General features: G+C 41.0%; 1 protein-coding gene across 5 annotated transcripts in view; it reads right to left on the bottom strand.

Moving 5' to 3' along the window:
• The window catches only part of smtnb (smoothelin b), a 67,268-nt gene extending 47,252 nt beyond the window's left edge, over positions 1-20,016 (bottom strand). For 4 of the 5 annotated variants that reach the window (XM_020052421.3, XM_020052422.3, XM_013136752.4 and 1 more), the window contains exons 1-2: positions 19,800-20,016; positions 19,544-19,603 (exon numbers count right to left, since the gene is read on the bottom strand). In XM_020052421.3, coding sequence (XP_019907980.3) covers positions 19,544-19,603; positions 19,800-19,871 — 132 coding nt within the window. In that variant the 5' untranslated portion in view covers positions 19,872-20,016. Of the gene's footprint in view, positions 1-19,543 lie in introns of all 5 variants that reach the window. The other variant, XM_034296653.1, reaches the window with a different exon arrangement.
• Positions 20,017-20,265: the final 249 nt, after the last annotated feature.

Raw genomic sequence — 20,265 nt, 5'->3', positions numbered from 1 at the left:
AAACAAAATACAATCTAGTGAAATTGTCTTTCCCATATGGAAATCTGGTCACCATTAGATGAAGTGGATATTTTCATTAAATGTAATTCACAAAAAATACAATTACCAATTATTCAGTTAAAGTAAACAGAAATGCAATTTTCTTATGTTGAAAAAGTAAGTACATATATACCATCACATAAAATGGATAAAATGTGAATCAGGTGCACCAAAACCGGTAAGAATGATTATATAATCATTAGGGAATATCTCAGGAAGGTCCAGCCTTCCATTAAGATTAGAAACACGGCCTGGATTGAGTTTACCATAAAGGTGTGTGGTAACAAATCTTGCCAAGATCTTAAAAGACCACTCAAAAGGCCCTCTAAAGAAAGATTATTGATGCCCATGAATCGGGAAGGGGTTACAAAGCCATTTCCAAGCAATTCAAAGTACATAACTCCACTGTCACTGAGATCATAAAAAATGTGAGAAAAGTCCAAACCACTGGCAATTTACATAGGGCATGTCATACCTCCAAATTCCACCCAAAACCTGACCAAAGGATGCACACAGAAGTCTTTAGGAATCCCAGGGTAACATCAAGGGGTCTGTAGGCCTCCCTTTCCGCAATTAACGTTGAAGTGCATGAGTCAACTGTAAGAGACTGCACAAACTTGGCACCCTTAAGAAGGAAGAAACATCTGCTCTCAAAAATTATATCTAGACATGACTAATGTTGGCCAAACAACAACTGGGTAAATACCAAAACAACTGGAACAACGTCCTCAGGACAGATTAGTCAAAGGTGGAGTTGGTAAGGCCACAACACCAGACGACCATGTTTGGGGGAAACAAAACACGGTCTTTGAACAGAAGAACCTAATACAAACCATAAAGCATGGAGGCAGTGACATTATGGTTTGGGACAGATTTACCCCCCTCAAGCCCTGGCCTACTTGCAATCATTGAGTGAACCATGAATTTCATATTGAAGAGGAGAATGTGAGGCCATCTGTCAAAAAGCTAAATCAAAACCGAAGATGGATCTTGCAACCAGACAGTGATCCAAAACACACCAGGTATCTTTTCAACAAAATGGCTACAAAATAAATGGATGATTCGGGAATGGCCATACCACTCTGGAACCTGTGGTTTCACCTCTGCCTTAAGCACAGTTTATCTATAGGAAACAGCCCATACCCTGTTCTCTACACACACAGTGGTACCCCCAGAGCCCTCTAATTAACCCACTTTTACAAGCTTGTTAAGAACTGTGTGTTTAAACAAGGCCAACTATTGGTGGCCCTGCACTGATGAACACATGGCAGAAACCCCAGCACTGTGAACATTTTATCCCTGATCTCAGATCAGTCCTAGACCACAGCTTTAAATGTAATGCTCACTTTATGAGTGCTGTGTGTGTGAATTTTCCTTACCTTCTTAAGCAATCAAAACAGGTTTAAAATGGCAGTTGAACCGCAGGTGTTAGTTGTACATAGGCCTGTGAGGCAGCACTATGCTGCTGTTGGTCTGTGGTAAGAAGCCACAGGGTCAGCGAGGCTTAAATAATGTTTTAAAGTTTTGCAAACAAATTATCTAACTTCCCTAAAGCACAGAGTGAGGACCACCAGAGTATGGAGAGGAGAAACAGATAGCGTCTCAGATGCTGCAGAGCTACTGGCGTGTAGGAGAAAATCCAGGACAGGCTGACCATTAACCAATAACTCAGCTCTGAAGTTGTCAGCCTCTGAGGCCCAGGCTCCATCAGTTAGGTGTTTTAAGGCAGGAGCTTAAGTTCAAGCGTATGCGTGGCTGTCCATGTGCATGTCCACAGCAACATAGAAACTGTGACAAAACAGCTGTTTCACTGTGAGTGACATGGGTGGGAGGGGGAGGAAGTTGACAGCTAGTACCATTCTCTCAGGACGGTACTGAGAGACCAAACAGCTTCCTGAAACAGTCAACGCGGTTTAGGCCTGTCAGTAGAGCCTGACGTACAGTAGGAGTGTGAGGGTAAAGGGGTTGTAAAATTGGGGAGCAGACAGGCAGCCCTGAACAGCCCCCATGAATTGCAAAGGAAAAACCAGAGGAGGTAAAGTATTCCTCATGGGGAGGCATAGGGTCGTTGGGTTTGAGGCCAATCTGCGGTTTGGTAAAATAACGAGCCAAGCGCGTCATGGGGTCCCATATAATTTGGAGACATTTAGAGTCTTAAGCTGACTGAGGAGAAAGGGTATGTCAAGGAAAATGTCAAGGAGAAAGGGTATGAATGAAGTGGAAGAAATGAGGTGGGAGGCTAAATACAATGATCCTGCATTTGCAACCATGTGGTAGAATTTAGCAGTTCTGAAGTCATGCTATGAACTTGAGAAATGCTGATTGTGCAACAAAGTACAGTAATCATGCTTTTAAATAAAGTATAGTGTTAAAAAACAGTGTTTTATATCAATAATATGTTGTTATATTACATTTCAGAAAATGCTGTTGTTATCTAATTCATTTCAATATTAGATGTCAGAGGTCAGCATGTTCAAGGATGACAGATGAGATTCCGATGATCAATTATCAGTTTGACGGTTCCAGAAGATGTTCCAAAGTCATGTGTAGTAAACGTCCACTTGATTACGAATGTAGCATTAACGGTGGGATAGGATGACCGAGGAATAGAGAGTTGGTCATGCCTAAAATTGGGCAGACTAGAGCAGGGTGGGAAAGTCTAGGTCATTCCTCACATTCCAGCAAACTCACAAAGAGAAGGAGTGTGGGGAGGGCACCGGGACGGAGGCAGCAGGCAGACCTACCCAGACGACACACGGCTGGGAGGACGGTCAGAGAGGAGAGGTTCAAGAGCAGAAGTGAGAGGAAACGAAAACATTTTCACCTCCCCCCAGTATCTCCTGCACGCTCACACGTTTGCCGAAGCCTAAAATCCTAATTTTTACACTATGTCCAATTGCAAGTTGTACATGTTTTCCTAGTGGGGACTTGTGTGCCCCCCCCCACATACACTGGATGTTACAACACTACGATTAATGCCATCTTAAACAGGATGTAGGGGTTTATTTTTTGTGATAAAGACACCAATTTTATTACATTATTTCTAACAGTGAAAGTGCATGGAGCCTAAAATGAAAAGGAAATCAATGAGAACAAGTGAGACCTGGACTACAGCTGGAGCGTCTCCACACACCGTTCATGGTGTGGCAATCCTTCACATACAAATGACATAGATTTCTGATTATTATCCTTTTTAAGAAAGTGCTTTCTTTATGCCGTGAACGGGACATGTTATGTACTACAGATGAAACAGCTGGTGCATCTACTGGCTGGTGTTACCAGCTTTCATGATTAATTAGCCCAATCATTCCCGACAAGGCAGACAGACAGGGATTAAGATCACAAGGTGATGATGGTACAGGATGAAACGTAATCCATTACTTGTGATCATCAGATTCTGACCTGTCCTCCATGCAGACAGCATCAGGTGGGGTCCAAAGAGATTTAAGTTGACGGCTTAACCGAACCCTGATTGGTCCATCCTTCTAGGCCAAATAAATGAAAGATTTTGATGCTAAAACAAAACCTGACGTCTCGCAGAATGGACAAACTAAGGAGCCATTTCCTGTAAACTAAACTAAAATGTTATTCCAATGGAAATCTTCCCTTGAGTTAGCTCTTTAGTCCGGGACTAGGCTTAATCAGGGTTATTGGAAGCGTTATGGATGTTACATGAAACACGCCAGTATCTGGAGAAGGGACAACATATTAGCCAAAGGCTGTATTTGCTTTAAGTAAAAACATAGGCAACATTTTATTTGTATCTACAGACAATAACTGTGTATATCAGAAAAGGTGAGCGACTGTTATGCGACAGCACTTGGTTCACAGCTTCATTTTGCTCATCTTTTAATAAATCCTAAGAAAAACGCCACATAATATAATATGTTGGATTGGGATTTGTTTCCCTGTCTCGGGTTCTTTGGCGTATCTAGAGACACTCGCATTTTCCATCCAGTAGAGGCACAAGGAGACTTGAGGGGATATTTTAGCGACAGCTACAGTATCTGCACACAGCAAACTGTTACGATCAGTGGGTTTCTTTTGAAGCTCAGGGAAACAGATTTGTGAATCTTTGGGAGTTAAGAAAGGCATGGAAAGTCTAGTTGTTATGAATCACCCTGGAGAGTTGGGAGACCCATTTTATAATTTTCCTATTTTATAAAGGATGATACAGAACAATTTTAATTTGGTAATTAAAAAAAGGTTTGGGATGCTCAGGTGAACCTTGGTGTGGAACCTTCATTCCACACAACCACCCATTTCAAAAAGAGGAAACAGGAAAATAAATCTGTTGGTGCCAAGGACTAGGCCAGTACAGGAAGGTAATGAGTAATGATAGAGCAAATAAAACACACCTTGCACTTGGCTGTATTCCAAGTGAAACGCTAAATAACAGTTAAAAAACCAGACACGGAAACACATAGACACAAAGTTCTTTGACTTTTGGCTCCCAGAAGTGATTAACCCTTATGGAGCCTTCAGTGGTGGCATATGGTCAGGAAGGAGAGAATGAAAGGAGCGTAGACAAGTCCACAGTCCAGAGGCCCGGTAACGGCACCAAATTACACTACTGTATCACCCGGGTTACCAACCATCACTTTGGTCAAACCAAACAACACAAACAGAAGGGAGTTTTTCCTGAACCAGGACACTATGCCCCCAGCACTGAATGTATTTAATGTTCTGTACTGCCTGAACTGAGCTCCTTGCCTGACTGAATGCACTGCGTTCTCAAGGGCTGTCCAGAGCACTGTAAAAAAAAAATGGAAATGAAAGGAAGGAAATCAAAAAGCTCTGTCACAGCTTATGGGGCCAGAGGAAACATGCATGAGTCAGTGAAAAGAATTAAGAAATATGTCCCACTTACACAAAGTATGAAGTCACAGTTACAGTAAACATCATTATGCTGTCAACACCACTGACGGGAGGTGGAGTCTTCTGACAGTTAGAGGTGGGGCTGGGTCATCAGGAATGATGCGTTAGGACAGCGTCTGGTGACCCCTTTAGTGCAAGCAAATTAATCTAATCGAAAATTTGGGAGCCTTGTACAATTCGGGAGTCTTGGACCATAAGAAGGAACATTAAATGTCCACCCCCTTCCAACAAAGAGAACATAACATTTTTCAAGCTGTGATTTCCAGCAATTTTTCATGTTTGTAAGGGGGCACCAATTAAGAGGCAATTTTCTAGTTTGATAAACATTTACAGCAACATATTTAGCGCTTATCCAAAGCAACTTATAGTGAATGCGTATGTTTTTATACTTTTTGCCTTGGCAAAGGAATTAAACTCACAACTTTGACATAACCACTATGCTTTACCAACTGAGCTACACAAACAAAAACAATGATGCTCATTTTATGTTTGTTATACTGGAAACCAGATAGCTAGCAAGCTAACATGAAGATATTTAAACCCAAATTTGACTAGCAATGCGCATCATTTGGATAGTACAATAGGAACAGATAAGTCACTAGCAGTACCCCCAAAAAGGCATAAGCAGCCTTTTTAAGGCACGCTGCCCTGTGTGAGTCAACTTCCTGTAGCCCAACAGCACACTTCAAAAGAAACCCCATGGAATTAAGACCACCAACAAATTCATAAAGGCATTCAGCTGAAGTAACTCAATCAATCAGTGTCAATTAGCATGTGATTATGGAGCACCAGACCTTCTCAATGCCAACCAGCTGAAGACCGGCTCATAAAGAGACCTCAGAACCAGGCATCCAGCCCACGCCCGACTCTGCCTGCCTGCGGTGAAACGGTACAGTAGGGAAAACAAACTAGAGCAGCTACATACCAGTCCCAAGCCAACATACCACCGCTACAATGCATAACACACAGTTAGTTACACTGTGTCATATACTTATCTACAGAAGCCTTAGACTAAAGTCACAGGCTGTGGTCAGAGGTCAGATCTTTCAGCTTGGTTGTTACAAAAACTTTAGTGTCAAGGTTTGGTTCTCTAAAGAGTATCAAGTTGGTGTTGAAAGAGAGAACTCAATGGAGTTAGTCCAGTCACTACTGACAGAGGCTTGGCAGCAGCCATGAAGATATGGGTGGCCCAATCACATGGCAGTACTTTACAGTACAGTGCTGCTGTCTTGACCTCACAGCCAATACACTTAGTCAGTGTAGTGTGTGACTTAATCACTTAGAAAGACATACTGCCCTGCTCTGTTCCCCCTCCCTATAGGCTGACACAGAGACTCCACCGTGTGTCACGACAGAGGCGGTCCAGTCACCAGCCTGCCTGTGGTACAGAGTGAGTCACCATGACAGAGTCACCGCGACATCATCCCGCTGCGCCAATGCGTCCCCTCCACTACCAGGCCCAGTCTCAGTTACAATGGCACTGTGTATATCTAATAGGTGTATCCAAATGACGGTTGTGGGACAGGCTTTATGACCAGCATCCAGTAAAAACCAAAAAGAAAGTGTAAAGCTGAAAAGAAATTCTATACGAATAATGAAAAATGTGTCTCTGTGTTTTGTGTGAATGGGGTCGGGGTGGAATAATTTCCAGAACGGGAGTTAGAGTACAGCCAAAGCAGCAGATGGGACCATTGCTTTAAACTCCAGTGTTAGACAACGTTTGTCCTTATAAGGACACTCCACATGAGCTGAGTCAGAGCCCGAACAGATTACCAGCTGCCACTGAGGAAGCCAGAAAGAAACAAACAAACAGAGGAGAGAGTGACGGAAACAGCAGATTACACATAACTGGAGAGCCTCTGTTGTCCTGCTGTCCACCATCATGTTAGTACCTCGGCATTCCTCCAGGAACTGTTGGCCGTCGTAAAAAGAGAACCGAAAGTCCATCATAACAGAAAGGTAAAACCTTTTGAATGACTCTCTGATGCCAGCGGCAGACAATGGAATACAAACCACACCCAGAGAATATCACCATGGTATATGAGAGCCCTGCTGCATATGGGACAGCTGAAATACTGGTTTCCTGTCCAGGCCAGCCAGTAGCCTCTGAGAAGAAACAAAAGCCTTTAATAAGTACCAAAGAACCTAGGCTCAGGATTGTACCTCAGTATACTATAGTGCCATTGTCTCCAGTGCGGGAAAACCAAAAGAAAGAGATGGGGAAAGGAAACTTAAGGAGCCCCGTCATCATTACGAGTTGCTGATGGCAAAGCGAGATGAGCGGATCGATCCATGAACATCAGGACAAACTTGTGACATGAATGATCCAATTTATGTTCCACTTCCAAATAAATAAATAAATAAATAAATAAATAAATAAATAAATAAATATATAGCATAGCATCATCTTCCGCTTTATATATATATATATATATATATATATATATATATATATATTTTTTTTTTTTTTTGGTCAAGGTTAGAAATCAGAGTCAAATGCGCACACCACTCCATTCTATAAACAACACACACCATTACATTCTATAAACAACACACACCATTACATTAGTATCAAACAAATAGTGCCTTATCAGATTCCACTTTGCTCATGGATAAGACATCATTCCACAGTAGCTGGAAGTAGCCACTGGAGAGTAACTGGGCCCTACTCAAGGGTTGCACAAGTTATCAAATTCACATTGAAATTCCAATGTAGGCACGTGCAATATTCTTAGCACAAGACCATACAATATTTCGAAACATCAAAGTCATGTGTAATGTCATGTTTATAGTTTATTGTCAATTTTCTTCTTGCAGCTGTTTTCCACACAAGTCTAAGTCTTGCCTCCTCACCTGAACGGATCATCTACTAAAAACCACATATTTCAAGGTATACATTGTAAATAATGCAGAACAATGTATAGAACAAGCACTATAACTTTGCATGCTGTTCTGTTAAATGTATTTATCTAGTTGTTCTATACAAGATTTCTATGATTCCAAGTGTTTTCTCTTAACTTGCATGTGTAATTGCAATGTGTTTTTTGCACATATGCAAACAATATACTAAAATATTCACATATACAGTACCCGTTAAAAGTATGGACACATTTGACTGGTACTGTAACAGCCCTGCTGTACCCCTTCAACTATTTCCAATCCATCATCATTGAAACACTTTTCAGCATTTGGCTGAGGCACATGAACAAACAAACGGAGGGCAGATGGAGAGAAAGGGGATGCTACTCATGCAGGCCGTGTGTTGTGAACAGTGTTCCACATATTGCAAACAAAAATCGGTCACTAGGACGTCCCAGGAACGTTAATAGGCTGTGCTATGGTCCTCTGAATACTTGCCCAGGTCAGACCAGAGACAATGACCTTCTTTTCACTCTGGTAAGCATGGACAAAGAGATGGTAGATATAGGAATGTGTGCTTCATACTCCTCAATGCTTGGAGAAAGATGCGCTCGTGATTTCTATATATGTCTGGATATTTGCAACATAAGACTTTTTCAATCAACCACATGCTATTAACATGTATTAAAACTGTGTGTGTGTGTGTGTGTGTGTGTGTTGTATGTACGTACAGCAAAACAAAGGGAGTAATGTCCTTCAGATCACACTCTACTGTATTGTCTACACTGAACAATGAGCATGCTGGGTGTGTTGGAGTCCACAGTACAGTCCCATTCTGGTAGTGTTGCATGTGATGGTAGTCAATCATTACTGGGGCACAAGGACATGAGTGACGAGGTGGGGTCCATGCCTCTACTTGCCCTGTTTAACACATCTGTAATGAGTGACGAGGTGGGGTCCATGCCTCTACTTGCCCTGTTTAACACATCTGTAATGAGTGACGAGGTGGGGTCCATGCCTCTATTTGCCCTGTTTAACACATCTGTAATTAGTGACGAGGTGGGGTCCATGCCTCTATTTGCCCTGTTTAACACATCTGTAATGAGTGACGAGGTGGGGTCCATGCCTCTATTTTCCCTGTTTAACACATCTGTAATGAGTGACGAGGTGGGGTCCATGCCTCTACTTGCCCTGTTTAACACATCTGTAATGAGTGACGAGGTGGGGTCCATGCCTCTATTTGCCCTGTTTAACACATTTTACGTGAGTTAACAAGGTGGGGTCCATGCCTCTATTTTCTCTGTTCTCAAGAGGTATCGTAATCAAGAGCAATAACCGAAGTATAAACTGGTTGCATTCCTATGTTTTGGGTGGGGCATTTTCTCTGGGAGAGAGATAAATGGATTATTCCATTACAGTCCTAATACAGTCCTTTGACAGTCCTTAAACACAGCGCATTGCAAAGTTATTCAGACCCCTGACCTCTCTCATGTTACTATACTATACATTGAAATGTTACCATTTTAAAACACTGCCACTCAAAATCCCCAAGTGTAGGGGGACACTGGTTGCTCCTGGTGACGTCTTCTCTGAAGTCTCAGAACAGGGCAGCTTGAAGGAACTGAAGCATGATGGGCAGCCCTACTCAAAATATGGGATGTCGTTACCCTCATAACACAATTCTAACTGAAGCCCAGTATGACTGACTGAACAGTTTAATCAAAACATCAACAAACTCCCATAGAATGGAACAGAGCCTGTTTCATAGGGAGGTCTTGGAAGCTGTCAGGAGTCAAGCCTGCTCACACAGACTAGAGAGAAGGACAGGCAGACAGAACCAGTTCAGCTGTAAGTATCTAGGGAGCACCGCCATTTTAAACAATGCAACAAGGAAAGCAAAACATCAACATCCGCTAGAGGACGTCGTTGGTGGATCTCAGGAAATGCCACTATCCTGAGGGATTTCAAACAGGAAAGACACAACCCCAGTTATGTGCCTTCGTTATCTCCCTGTCTATAAAACATAGCCAGTCCGTCTGACTAGAAGTACATTTTGTATTGCATTTGGGTGGGGGGTGGGGGGGTCTTAAAACCTCCATCTCACACCTGCATATGATCTACACAAAGGCTGTCTGATATAGAGCTGTATAGGATGAGGGCTACTGGCAATCGCCAAAGATTATGCTGAAGTGATGAAAAGAGACCAGAGAATGCAATAGGGGACAGGGGGTGATGTGCATCGATCATCACTGCCCAAACAAATGTAATAACCTTCCTGGGAAAGGAGTGTCCGGACTGTCAGGGCCTGGGTCAGGATGAGAGGCAGGCAGCTGGGGAAGCAGCACTCACTGACAATGGCTGGCTGAGGGGTTGTCTGACAGCATACTGGAAATATCACATCTCTACTGGGATCACAACACCTGCTCCAAGGTCGCTCTGGTAATTGCCAGAGAAAACAGAAGGCAGACTTTTTCCCACCCAACTCCAGATCCCCAAAGCATGAGGTCAGACTGAGAACACTGGCCCAATAAGGTCCCTATCTGCCCAAGAGAAACCCGGAGGAGGAGAATCTCTCCAAAAATTCATTTTCCAGACCTGTCAGTTTGGCTGGGTGTTGCTGCAAACCTGCCTGATGCTACACTTCAGAGCCAGACCAGACCAGGGCTGAGCCCTGACAGTGGAATCTCTCCAAGACCTACTGGTAACTAACCTATTAATTAGGTTCGTTTTTTAGAGCTTGGCCGACAGACCCTCCCATGAGGGGTTATACATATTTTATTCTTGCAAGCAGTTATGCATGAATTAAATTGAGTTGGAGTCTTTTAGATTAAGTTCAGTTTAAGAGTCTTGCAGAAGAGACCAGCTGTGAAGAGGTCTCTGGACAGTCTCCCATGGCTGTCCACACTGGACCACACCGCAGCTAACACAGCGAAAACTGCGAGACTGGCATACAGTGAGTGAATTCGGAGATGCAGGCAAGCGCACATACGCACACAGGCCACCACAGGCACACGTGACCATGCACAAACCCAGAACACTAACAAATCATCACCATCTTCTAAACCTGGTGTTTTCCTGCTAGCTCTCCAGGAAATATGGGCAACATAACTTGTTCTGTTGCAAAGACACAAAGGAATTCAAATACAAATAAGGAAATGTGGATGGATTTTTTTCCATTACAATATCATGCTTTTTTTCGATATCACAATAATCATATCTTTTGTATGTGAAACACCGCACAAAATAACTGCTAGAAAAAAAAGACTATTTTAAAGATAGAAAAAAGTTTATTCTCTTTTCAAATAAACATGATCTGCCTTATCTCACTAGCTGCACCTCCAGTGTGTTCTAACTCCATAGAAAAGAGTATAAACTATGACACCACCACTGCACTGCTGTCAGTCATGTCGTCAGCTGAGTGTGACAAAGGACAGATTGTCATTCTGAATGAGATGGTCCAGCGACGACATTCATTTTGAAACTGTAAGAAGATGATCACTGGGTAGAGAATACTCAAACTCTAAATTGTTCTACCTGAGAATCTGTGTACTATAACAAATAACTATAACCAACATGAAGGAACTCTTAAGTGAAAGTGAAATTATTTACTGCTTCCTTCACTGTAAAATGCTTCTTCAACATAAAATGTCCTCAACAGCCAGAGGTCAAGAGTAAATCCATCTACTAAGCAGAATGTTTTCTGGATTGTTGAAAGCAAAGACAGTTTTATCAATGTTCAGTTTGTCCATCTCTCAACTGGTTTCATTATTTACAAATTTGTTTCCAAAAACGTTGGGATGCTGTGTAAATTGTACAGAAAAACTAAATGTACTGATGTCAGCAACACGTTTAAAAAAAAGCTGGGACAGGGGCAACAAAAGACTGGAAAAACCTGATGAAAGATCAACTAATTAGGTTCATTGGCAACAGATCAGTAACATGATTGGGTAGAGCATCCAAGAGCATCACAGAGAGCATGAGTCTTTCAGAAAGAAAGATGGGGAGAGGTTCAACACTCCGAAAGAATGCACAGGAAAATAGTGCAACAATTTAAGTATAATGAAATCCTATAACAAGTAACAGTAAGAATATATTTAACTTTCAAAACTACAGCAATTGGTCTACTCAGTTCCCAAACACTTACAAAGTATTGTTAAAAGAGGTGATGCAAACAGTGGCATTTATGCCCCGGTCACAAAATCTTTGAAACGTGTCAAAAAGGGCTTCTTTTGTTTTTTTAACTATAACATTACTTCAAGTTTCAACATCTGATATGGGATAGATGATTTGCACATCATTGCATTCTATTTATATGCAGCATCCCAACTATTGGAAACAGGGTTGTATAAAGACATTATATTTCCAAAAAATCCCCATAAAGGAAGATACTTTAAATTAGGGGTAAGGTTAGTGACATTTGGGGTTAGGTTAGGAGTCAGGGTTTAGTGTTAAGTTTAGATTTTTGGAATGCTTATCTACATGAGATATTTCAGTTTTGTAATGTTGCAAGCATGAAGGCAGGACTGAGCTGGGAGGATGGAGGATTTTCAACAAATATAACTAAGACGTAACAAATCAGAAAGTAAATCACAAAAACCATCAACGTTACACTGGACGACACTAAACAAAAACCAACCAGAAACTCTGGAAAAGGAAGAACTTAAAGAGTGACAGTGATCAGAAACACAGGTGAGGGCAATAACAACATACAGACGTCTGTGCTCCAAATGAGGGGGAGAGGGCATTGGGTCTCACTGGCACGGCAAGCCAGCTATGCCAGGACGTGAAGTTTATTTTCAGAAATTGGCACAGATTTCTACAAACGTGTGTTTTTAGCTTTGTCATGGGATAATGTGTAGATGTGCATAGATTTATGGCAAAAATAAAAATGCAATAAATAATAAAAAACATCTTTAACACAAAATATGGAGAAAATTTGTCTGAATACTTTTACAGTCATGTGAAATAGAAAGTACACCCCATGGAAAGTTGTATTGTTTTCTAAATGTTCAAACATGGATGTTTGACTGGCAACCCAATTTAACAAATTACAAAACAAATACTTTAAAACCAGTAATGCTATTAAAATAAATCAAATTTCCTCCTGCAGAAACATTTAGTAAACCCCACCCCTTAACATCAAAACAACTAGAACAGTGTTTCTCAACCATGTGAGAGATCTAAAACATGCAGGGCGGGGGGGCACCCAGGAGCAGGGTTGAGAAACACTGACCTAGAATCAGGTGGCCACCAAATAATTAAAAGACTGTCAGAAATGCAGGGCTTTTTAAGGATCAAAAAGTGGCTTAGGTGGTGGCCAACTTCACTCCTTAGTACCCTACTCGCAGGTAATGGGTGGACTCCACAAAATAGAGAAAAGTCCAAAACACTGGGAATCCACATATGACCGGCCATCCCACCACATTTAAGCCAGGAACTGACCGGAAGATGCTCATAGAAGTTTCTAAGAACCCCAGGATGACATCAAAGGATGTAACGGCCTCACTTGACAATTAGCGTTGAAGCGCTCGAGTCAGAAAGAGATTACACAAACATGGCATACGGGGCCAGGAAGGAATAAGCCTCTGCTCTTAAAAAAGAATATCCATACACAACTGACATATGCCAGACAACACCAAGGTAAAGACCAAAACTACCGGAATAATGTGCAGTGGGACAGATAAGTCATAGGTGGATGTTTGGCATAAAAAATAAATAAATTATTGCCTTCTCAAGAAAGTAAAGCATGACAGACGTGGTAAAATTATGGTTTGGTGATGCTTTGATGCCTCAGGGTTTGGTAAACTTAACAACTCAACATTGAATTCCATATTGCGCCAGAGACTATTTGAAGCTGAACCAAACATGGATATTGCAAAAGGACAGTGACCCAAAACAAACAAGCAAAGCTACAACAGGATAATTAAAAAAGCTGAAATGTAGGGTTATGGAATGGCAGAGTCAAAACCCAGATCTCAAATCTATTGAAATGCTGTGGGGTATTTGAAGCGGGCCAGGCATGCTACAAAGCACATGAAAATGAAAAAGTTGAAGCAGAATTGTAATCAAAGAGTGAGTGAAAATTCCCATCTCTGGTCATCAGTAACCCTGAACATTACGTTTCTATTGTAGCCCCAGGTCAGTACACCTAACTCAACTTCAGACCTGGATGAGTTTAATCAAGTATGTGTGTTTGGGGCTACATTAACAATTTCTGCTGTTGGGGGTACTGGAGGAACGCAGTTGGGAACCACTGCAGTAGGAAAGAACACCTGAGTGATGTAGGTATGATTAAATAATCTAAAGACTCTGGTAATCTCAGAGCACTAATGCCTATGCTTAACCTTAACAGGGTATTGTATTCATAACATCATTACGAAATCCTTCAGAAATTGCATCATTCATCAAAACTTTCAAACCACATTAAAGCGATACTTCAGGCTTTGGACAATGGGGCTTTTCATTTACTCTTTATCTATTCAGTGTCAGATTAACGAATGTTAGCCAAGTGTGTGTGTGTATATATACACACACACACAGACACACAGACACACAGACGTTGGCGCATTTCAACATGAGTGTTTGAGTTCTACTGTATCATGTGGATGAGTTTGTTGAAGTTGTCCATGTGTAGTTGAATGTGCATCAAACTGAGGGAAGTAGGGTAAGTGTACCTTTAAAGCCCACATACCCTTCCAGCCCAATACCATTTGCTACCACCTAGCCCACTCCCTATTCGGAACAGTACTTAATTTAGTGGGGCTTAAAGGGTACACTAGCATAAAAATTCTCTCTCCTGAATGGAGTTTGAATTAAAATGAACAAATCCTTTTCATCATGAGCAATATAAACTTTGCAAAGGGTTGTAGTTTCTATTGTATGACAATGGCCAATTATTTTATGTTTTTATATCCTAATCAAATAAGTTATTTTATATTTTTAAAATGTAAAGATAGCAGAGGCTACACTGGTGGAGGTCTCATGGCAGGGTTTGCAAAATCTGCAGTCTACATTTTTTTTTAACATTCAGATCCAAAAAGTTACTTTCTGACCCCTTCTATCATGTTTAAAAATGTGTTTAAATCAAAAGGTAGTGCAGTCAACATGATCGTGATAAAAAATATTTACCACCCCAAACAGACTTCCTGCAAAAGACAAATATGAAAACAGAATACCCACTTTTATCCACAACATTTAAAAACCCAGATTGATTAAACAATTCAGAGTAATTCATCCCATTTTCTGATGACAGAGCTGTCATTTCCATGCAGGTCTCCTGAGACCCATGGACCCGGGACTGGTGTGAGCTTCCAAAACAAACCCATTCCTTCTCTGCACTCTTTACCCCTGAGCCCCTATCAACACAGAGAAGGACCCAAAGAGCCATAAACCTCCAGCCTGTGGGCCTCATATATTGCTTGGCTTCAACCTCAGCGTAATTACTCTATTTTTAACATGTGAATCTCTCGCACGAAGGGGGGTGGGGTCAGAGAGCATGCAAGCCCAATCACAAATCATCATTTAGGAGATCCTACAAGACTGACCAGTCAAGCAGGCACTTGGGACAGAGAAACCTCATATCAATCATGTAATCCCACTACTGAAAAATCCAAAAACACTTTACTGAGGCAAAGCTAGCCTGCCGGGAAAAGTAATGAGAAAAGAAAATACTCAATAACCATACAGTGGAAGTGGCACCTTCCCGACAAACATCCGTTAAAAGCCAAGCTCCTTACTGACTTGGGATGCGCCTAAACGGAGGGATGAACCGTTGGGAGGGGCTATTAAAGGTTCTGAGACACATCAGATGGGTGGCGAGGCTGCTTATGCCAGGGAAACGTCAGACCGTCAGAGTTACATGACTGAGCAGGTGCGCCTGACCTACCTGTGCAGGTGTGAGAGGAACCCCCTTGCTAGAGGGAGGTTTACAGCACAACTGACAGCACCTCAGTCCAAAACACCTGGAGCCTAAAAATGACTAATTATCTTCAAACAGCCAGCTCGTAATAAGCTCAACTGAAAATTTGACTTTAAAAAAAAAAAATCTTTAATAAAGGGATTATTACACATTCATAAAAGTTGAGTGAATTTGCCAACAAAATTGTTTACAGAGCTTAGCAGGGGATATGATCGCATCCAACTTCAAATGCAGCTCATGCAAGTTAAATATATTCAGACAGTTATTATCTAGAACAATGCAGGTGTCAGAGTATTGAATACCTAGCAAGCCAGCAATCTGAGGTAAAATATCACAGATACAATTAAAACAAAAATAAACACAATACTTGTTTTATATAGCTATAGTCTTCAAACTTGCAACATCATCACAAGCTGTAATCCCTGTACGGATATCTGCCATAAGGGCCCCAGCATGAGGCACCCAGTAATGTTGCCCACCCCTAAATTGAGCTGCTATAATTTTCAGCAAACAAACAAAGAATATTGATTTGGACAGTTGACACCGATCATGGCCGTCCTTTCAGTGTTTCAAGCAAGATAGGACTACAGCTGTCAGAACCTCCCTCCACCCAGCCCAAAAAGATACAGAGAGAAGACACCAACTGATGACTGTGTTTAAAGAGCTGAAAACAACTGGAAAAGTTTGCAATATATTGCAATATACCAGCAGGCAGGCAGCTGGCGGTGAACTCAGTGGAAGAGTATTCATCAGGTTAGTCCCGTTAGGGAGACCACCACACAACCTCCTGGCGGTGGTTTTGTACCGTAGAAACCTGACCAGCCTTCCACAGTGCCTGTTGTTGTAAAAATAAGCCAATCCCTGTACTACCGTTAAATTAGTGTCAGTGGCTTAGTTTCTAGAAGCTTCCAGGATAGCAAGAGGTTACAAAACCCTCAGTTCATAAACTTCTACCCTGCTGCTATAGCCCAGTTCACTTAAATACTAAATTGTCTGAAATGATTGCACCTCCAATATACAAGGCATCCCTTGGATGCTGAGGGCCATCCTTCACTGGAAGAAGAAAAACATTACAGCTGAAGATATACACATTCGGTGCCTGTCAAGCAGCAGGGCTCACACCTCATCATGAGGGCTACACATAAACAACTCAGCAGGAGAAAAACTCAATAAAGTCTTGTGTTTCCTTTGGAGAGGATTCTATGATCCATGGAAAAGTCTACACTTAGGAACACCATTAAATATCATGCAGCTCTGTAGGAGCAGCTCCGGGGGTTCTGGGAGCAGGATGACCCCTTAATTGTTTGTGGTCACTTCCGAGAAAAAGGACCAACGAGAGACAGGCAACTGTAAAGGCCTAAAAAAGCAGTACTTTTCCTTAGTAACAAAGTGCGATGAATTGATTTCCTGTCAAAGAGGAAGATAAATTCTGAAATATAAATTAAATAGCTATAAAACTAAAACAATAATATACTTTGACTGAAAACTATTAGAGTTAATACAGGTTAGAATCACTGAGCAGGTCCCACACAAACAATGAATAGTAAACTTTTGCCTATCATATTGATTTGAATGCTATGCCTTGTCAACTTGTTGTAAAGGGACCAACTGAAAGAATTCAACTGCTTGACACTGGTCAAGCATTACATATGGGCAAGTATATTCTAGAATACTAGAATGTCACATTTACCAAAGACAAACGGAAAGCTGTCAAGCTGGGCTGGTCAGCTCCCACCATCTCTGCTATGCGTGTGCCTACTGCCCTGAGTCAAACAACCCCCTGAGAAAATGAAAGTACTGGCAAAATGCTCTATATACTAGTTATCAGAAAGTCTATGACCAAGCGATGGAACTCACCATAGATTTAAGCCGGATCGCAAGAGTTTTTCCACAGTCTGTGTTCACAGAGTAAAAATGTTGCATGTTTAAGACACTTAGAGTGAGTACAATATGGTTGATCCATCTTTGAGGGAGGAATACTCCTAAAACAAACTATATTTACATAATTTATTTAATTTATTAATTATTTGTAAAAATATGTAAACTTACCTCTCTGAAACTATGAAATATTTTGTACAGATCAATAAAAAAAGCACTATAAAAATCTATTTCAATCAAAATTCGTTAACAAACAGAATTGTGAAAAGGTCCCGAAGAGTAGCGAATACTCATGAAATCCACAGTTTAGGAAAGGTAAATCAGAATTCCTCCACTGCTGTACAATCTTCTCTTCAGGGAATACACACCACCAGTCATTGGAGTGATACAGTCAATGCAGCAGAAAGAGTTGGGAATTGTCAGAACTATTAAGAAATATGTGCATATTGAAGTATTCCATATATAGGAGTCCTGTCTGATAGCTGGCCAGCTAATGAAAAGACCTCAGATAGCCAAGGTAGTAGGCCTTTTACCACTGCAGCGTCACAAGACATGACAGCACTAGGCAAGGCACGAATTCTTTTTTCCAGGTGTCACTGGGGGATTAGTCAATACTAATATAACTAATGTATAATTGTCTTTCTAGAGAATCCAGCAGTTAAAGACAGCTGCCTTACTCCAATGTGTAATGGAGCTGAATAACCCTGTTATTAGTGTGGATTGTGGAAATGTGTACACAGTAGTTTGTGTGTATGTGATTGTTTTGGAGAGAGTGCCTGATCAGGGCCAGGTGATTACGACATTGACAGTAATCACTACAGACAGGTGTTATGAGCAATCAAACACTCATTTTACAGCTGTTTCCGTTAGTATACACATGTCTTGTCCACCAACAATTCTGTCTTAAAACTTTGATGACTAAGCCCGCCTGAACAACAGTCTCTGTGGTCCCCTCCATGACTAAATGGATTTTTAAAAGGTACGTAACAGGGAATCTAGATAGTACATAGTAGCAACACCTCACTGTTACAGTACAAGACATGAATCTTAAGGAGTGTTAACTGATATCCTGTGGGTATGTGTATTGCATCATCGCATTAGGGGCATCATTATTATCACTGTACATGTCTTACCTATGGGGTGGGCATTGAGGAAATAAGGCATCAGCCTAATCAGACACTCCCCTATTCCAATATGAATGTTTCATATGCACACAATGTTGACTGGAGAGGGGATTTTCCACTGTAGAAGCAATCCAATACGAGTGATGGTTCTAACATTTGTGAATTGTACACGTTTGGGTTTGGTTGGTCCAACTAAATAGACTGATGAATGACAAATCATTTCATGGGTGTGCTGTATACTCCCTAGGTGAGGTTATACAGTAGCCTAGAGCAGTGCAAAATGATTGTTAAAAACCTATAAAAAAAAAAAGTGCTGTCAGTCCTGTATTAAGGGCCACAAGCTTAGATCTGTAGACAGCACACTCTAAATAGCTGTATTCTGTGGGTGTCACAGAGTAGGCTGATGCCTTATAGCAAAGCTATGAATACTTCATATGAAATGTTCAATACGCACAAATGATTGACTGGGGATTAATTATATGTTACAGCAATCCTGTCAAAAATTACATAGTCAAAACGTTACATGATTCCACAATGGTATAAATCATTTTCAATTCGCGACTTCTATTTTGAAGTCGAATAGCACCTTTCACAACTGGCTAATAGTTAATATTGACTCATTTCATATAGGTAAGCTACTGGACCGCACCTATAGTGAACCTAGTGAGACTCACCCCCCAGTCCCGATTATTATCAGTAGTGTTCAATAGCATTTTTAAAAACGTTTATAGGAATACATTGCCTATAAACGTTTCTTATAAACGTGTATAGGTATAAATGTTTTTAATAAATTATTTTATTATAGTTAAGTTTGTACCAGGTAGGCTACAACCAGAAAATAACTCACCAGATTCCGAAGCGAAGGTTCATCCATAGTTGAATATTTTTCAGCAGACATGTTCAAAGGCTAAATTGACAGGTGAAAAGCAAAACGTTCGAACTCAAAGACTAACAAAAAACCGGCTTTGGCTTTGGAAATGTTCCCCAAAACAAATAACTTGTGCAGGTTAAACGTATGCGTAAGTATTTATAAACGCATAATAATAGGACATCAAATGCTGTTAATAATATCACTAAAGGACCAGTTCGGATTGATTCTCCACCTGTTCGAATGAGTTTCTTCCAAGTAACTTCGCATTCAATTTATGAGTCTGATGATCACAATGCAAATCCATGTATTAATATAACGTTTTATTTACGGATATAAAAACGACCGAAAAGTCCTAGAGATCGGAAACATATTTAAAAACCTTAACTTCCTGGGTTTCTTTAATTTTCTCTCCTACAATCTTTAGAATCCTTGAGCACGAGACTGAGACAGCGCAGGCTTTGAATCCAGAATTCCCACTAAATTTGAGCTAGCCTATGCCCAGCCCCCTTAACTCTGATCAACCAATTGAAGGATAGCTATTCAAAACCGCGGCATTGCGTGGGTGGATCAAGAACATATCCCACTAAACATATATTTATTTGTCCGGGGGGAAAGAAAAAAGAAAAAAAGAAAATGAAGACACTAAAAATATTTTACATACACTTTCACCATGACTCCCTTTTTGAGACATGGTCTGG

Source organism: Esox lucius, chromosome 13 (genome assembly GCF_011004845.1).
Source record: "Esox lucius isolate fEsoLuc1 chromosome 13, fEsoLuc1.pri, whole genome shotgun sequence".
Taxonomy (NCBI): Eukaryota; Metazoa; Chordata; class Actinopteri; order Esociformes; family Esocidae; genus Esox; species Esox lucius.
Note: the sequence above shows the minus strand (reverse complement) of the source record. Positions and strands in the feature narration are given on the sequence as shown.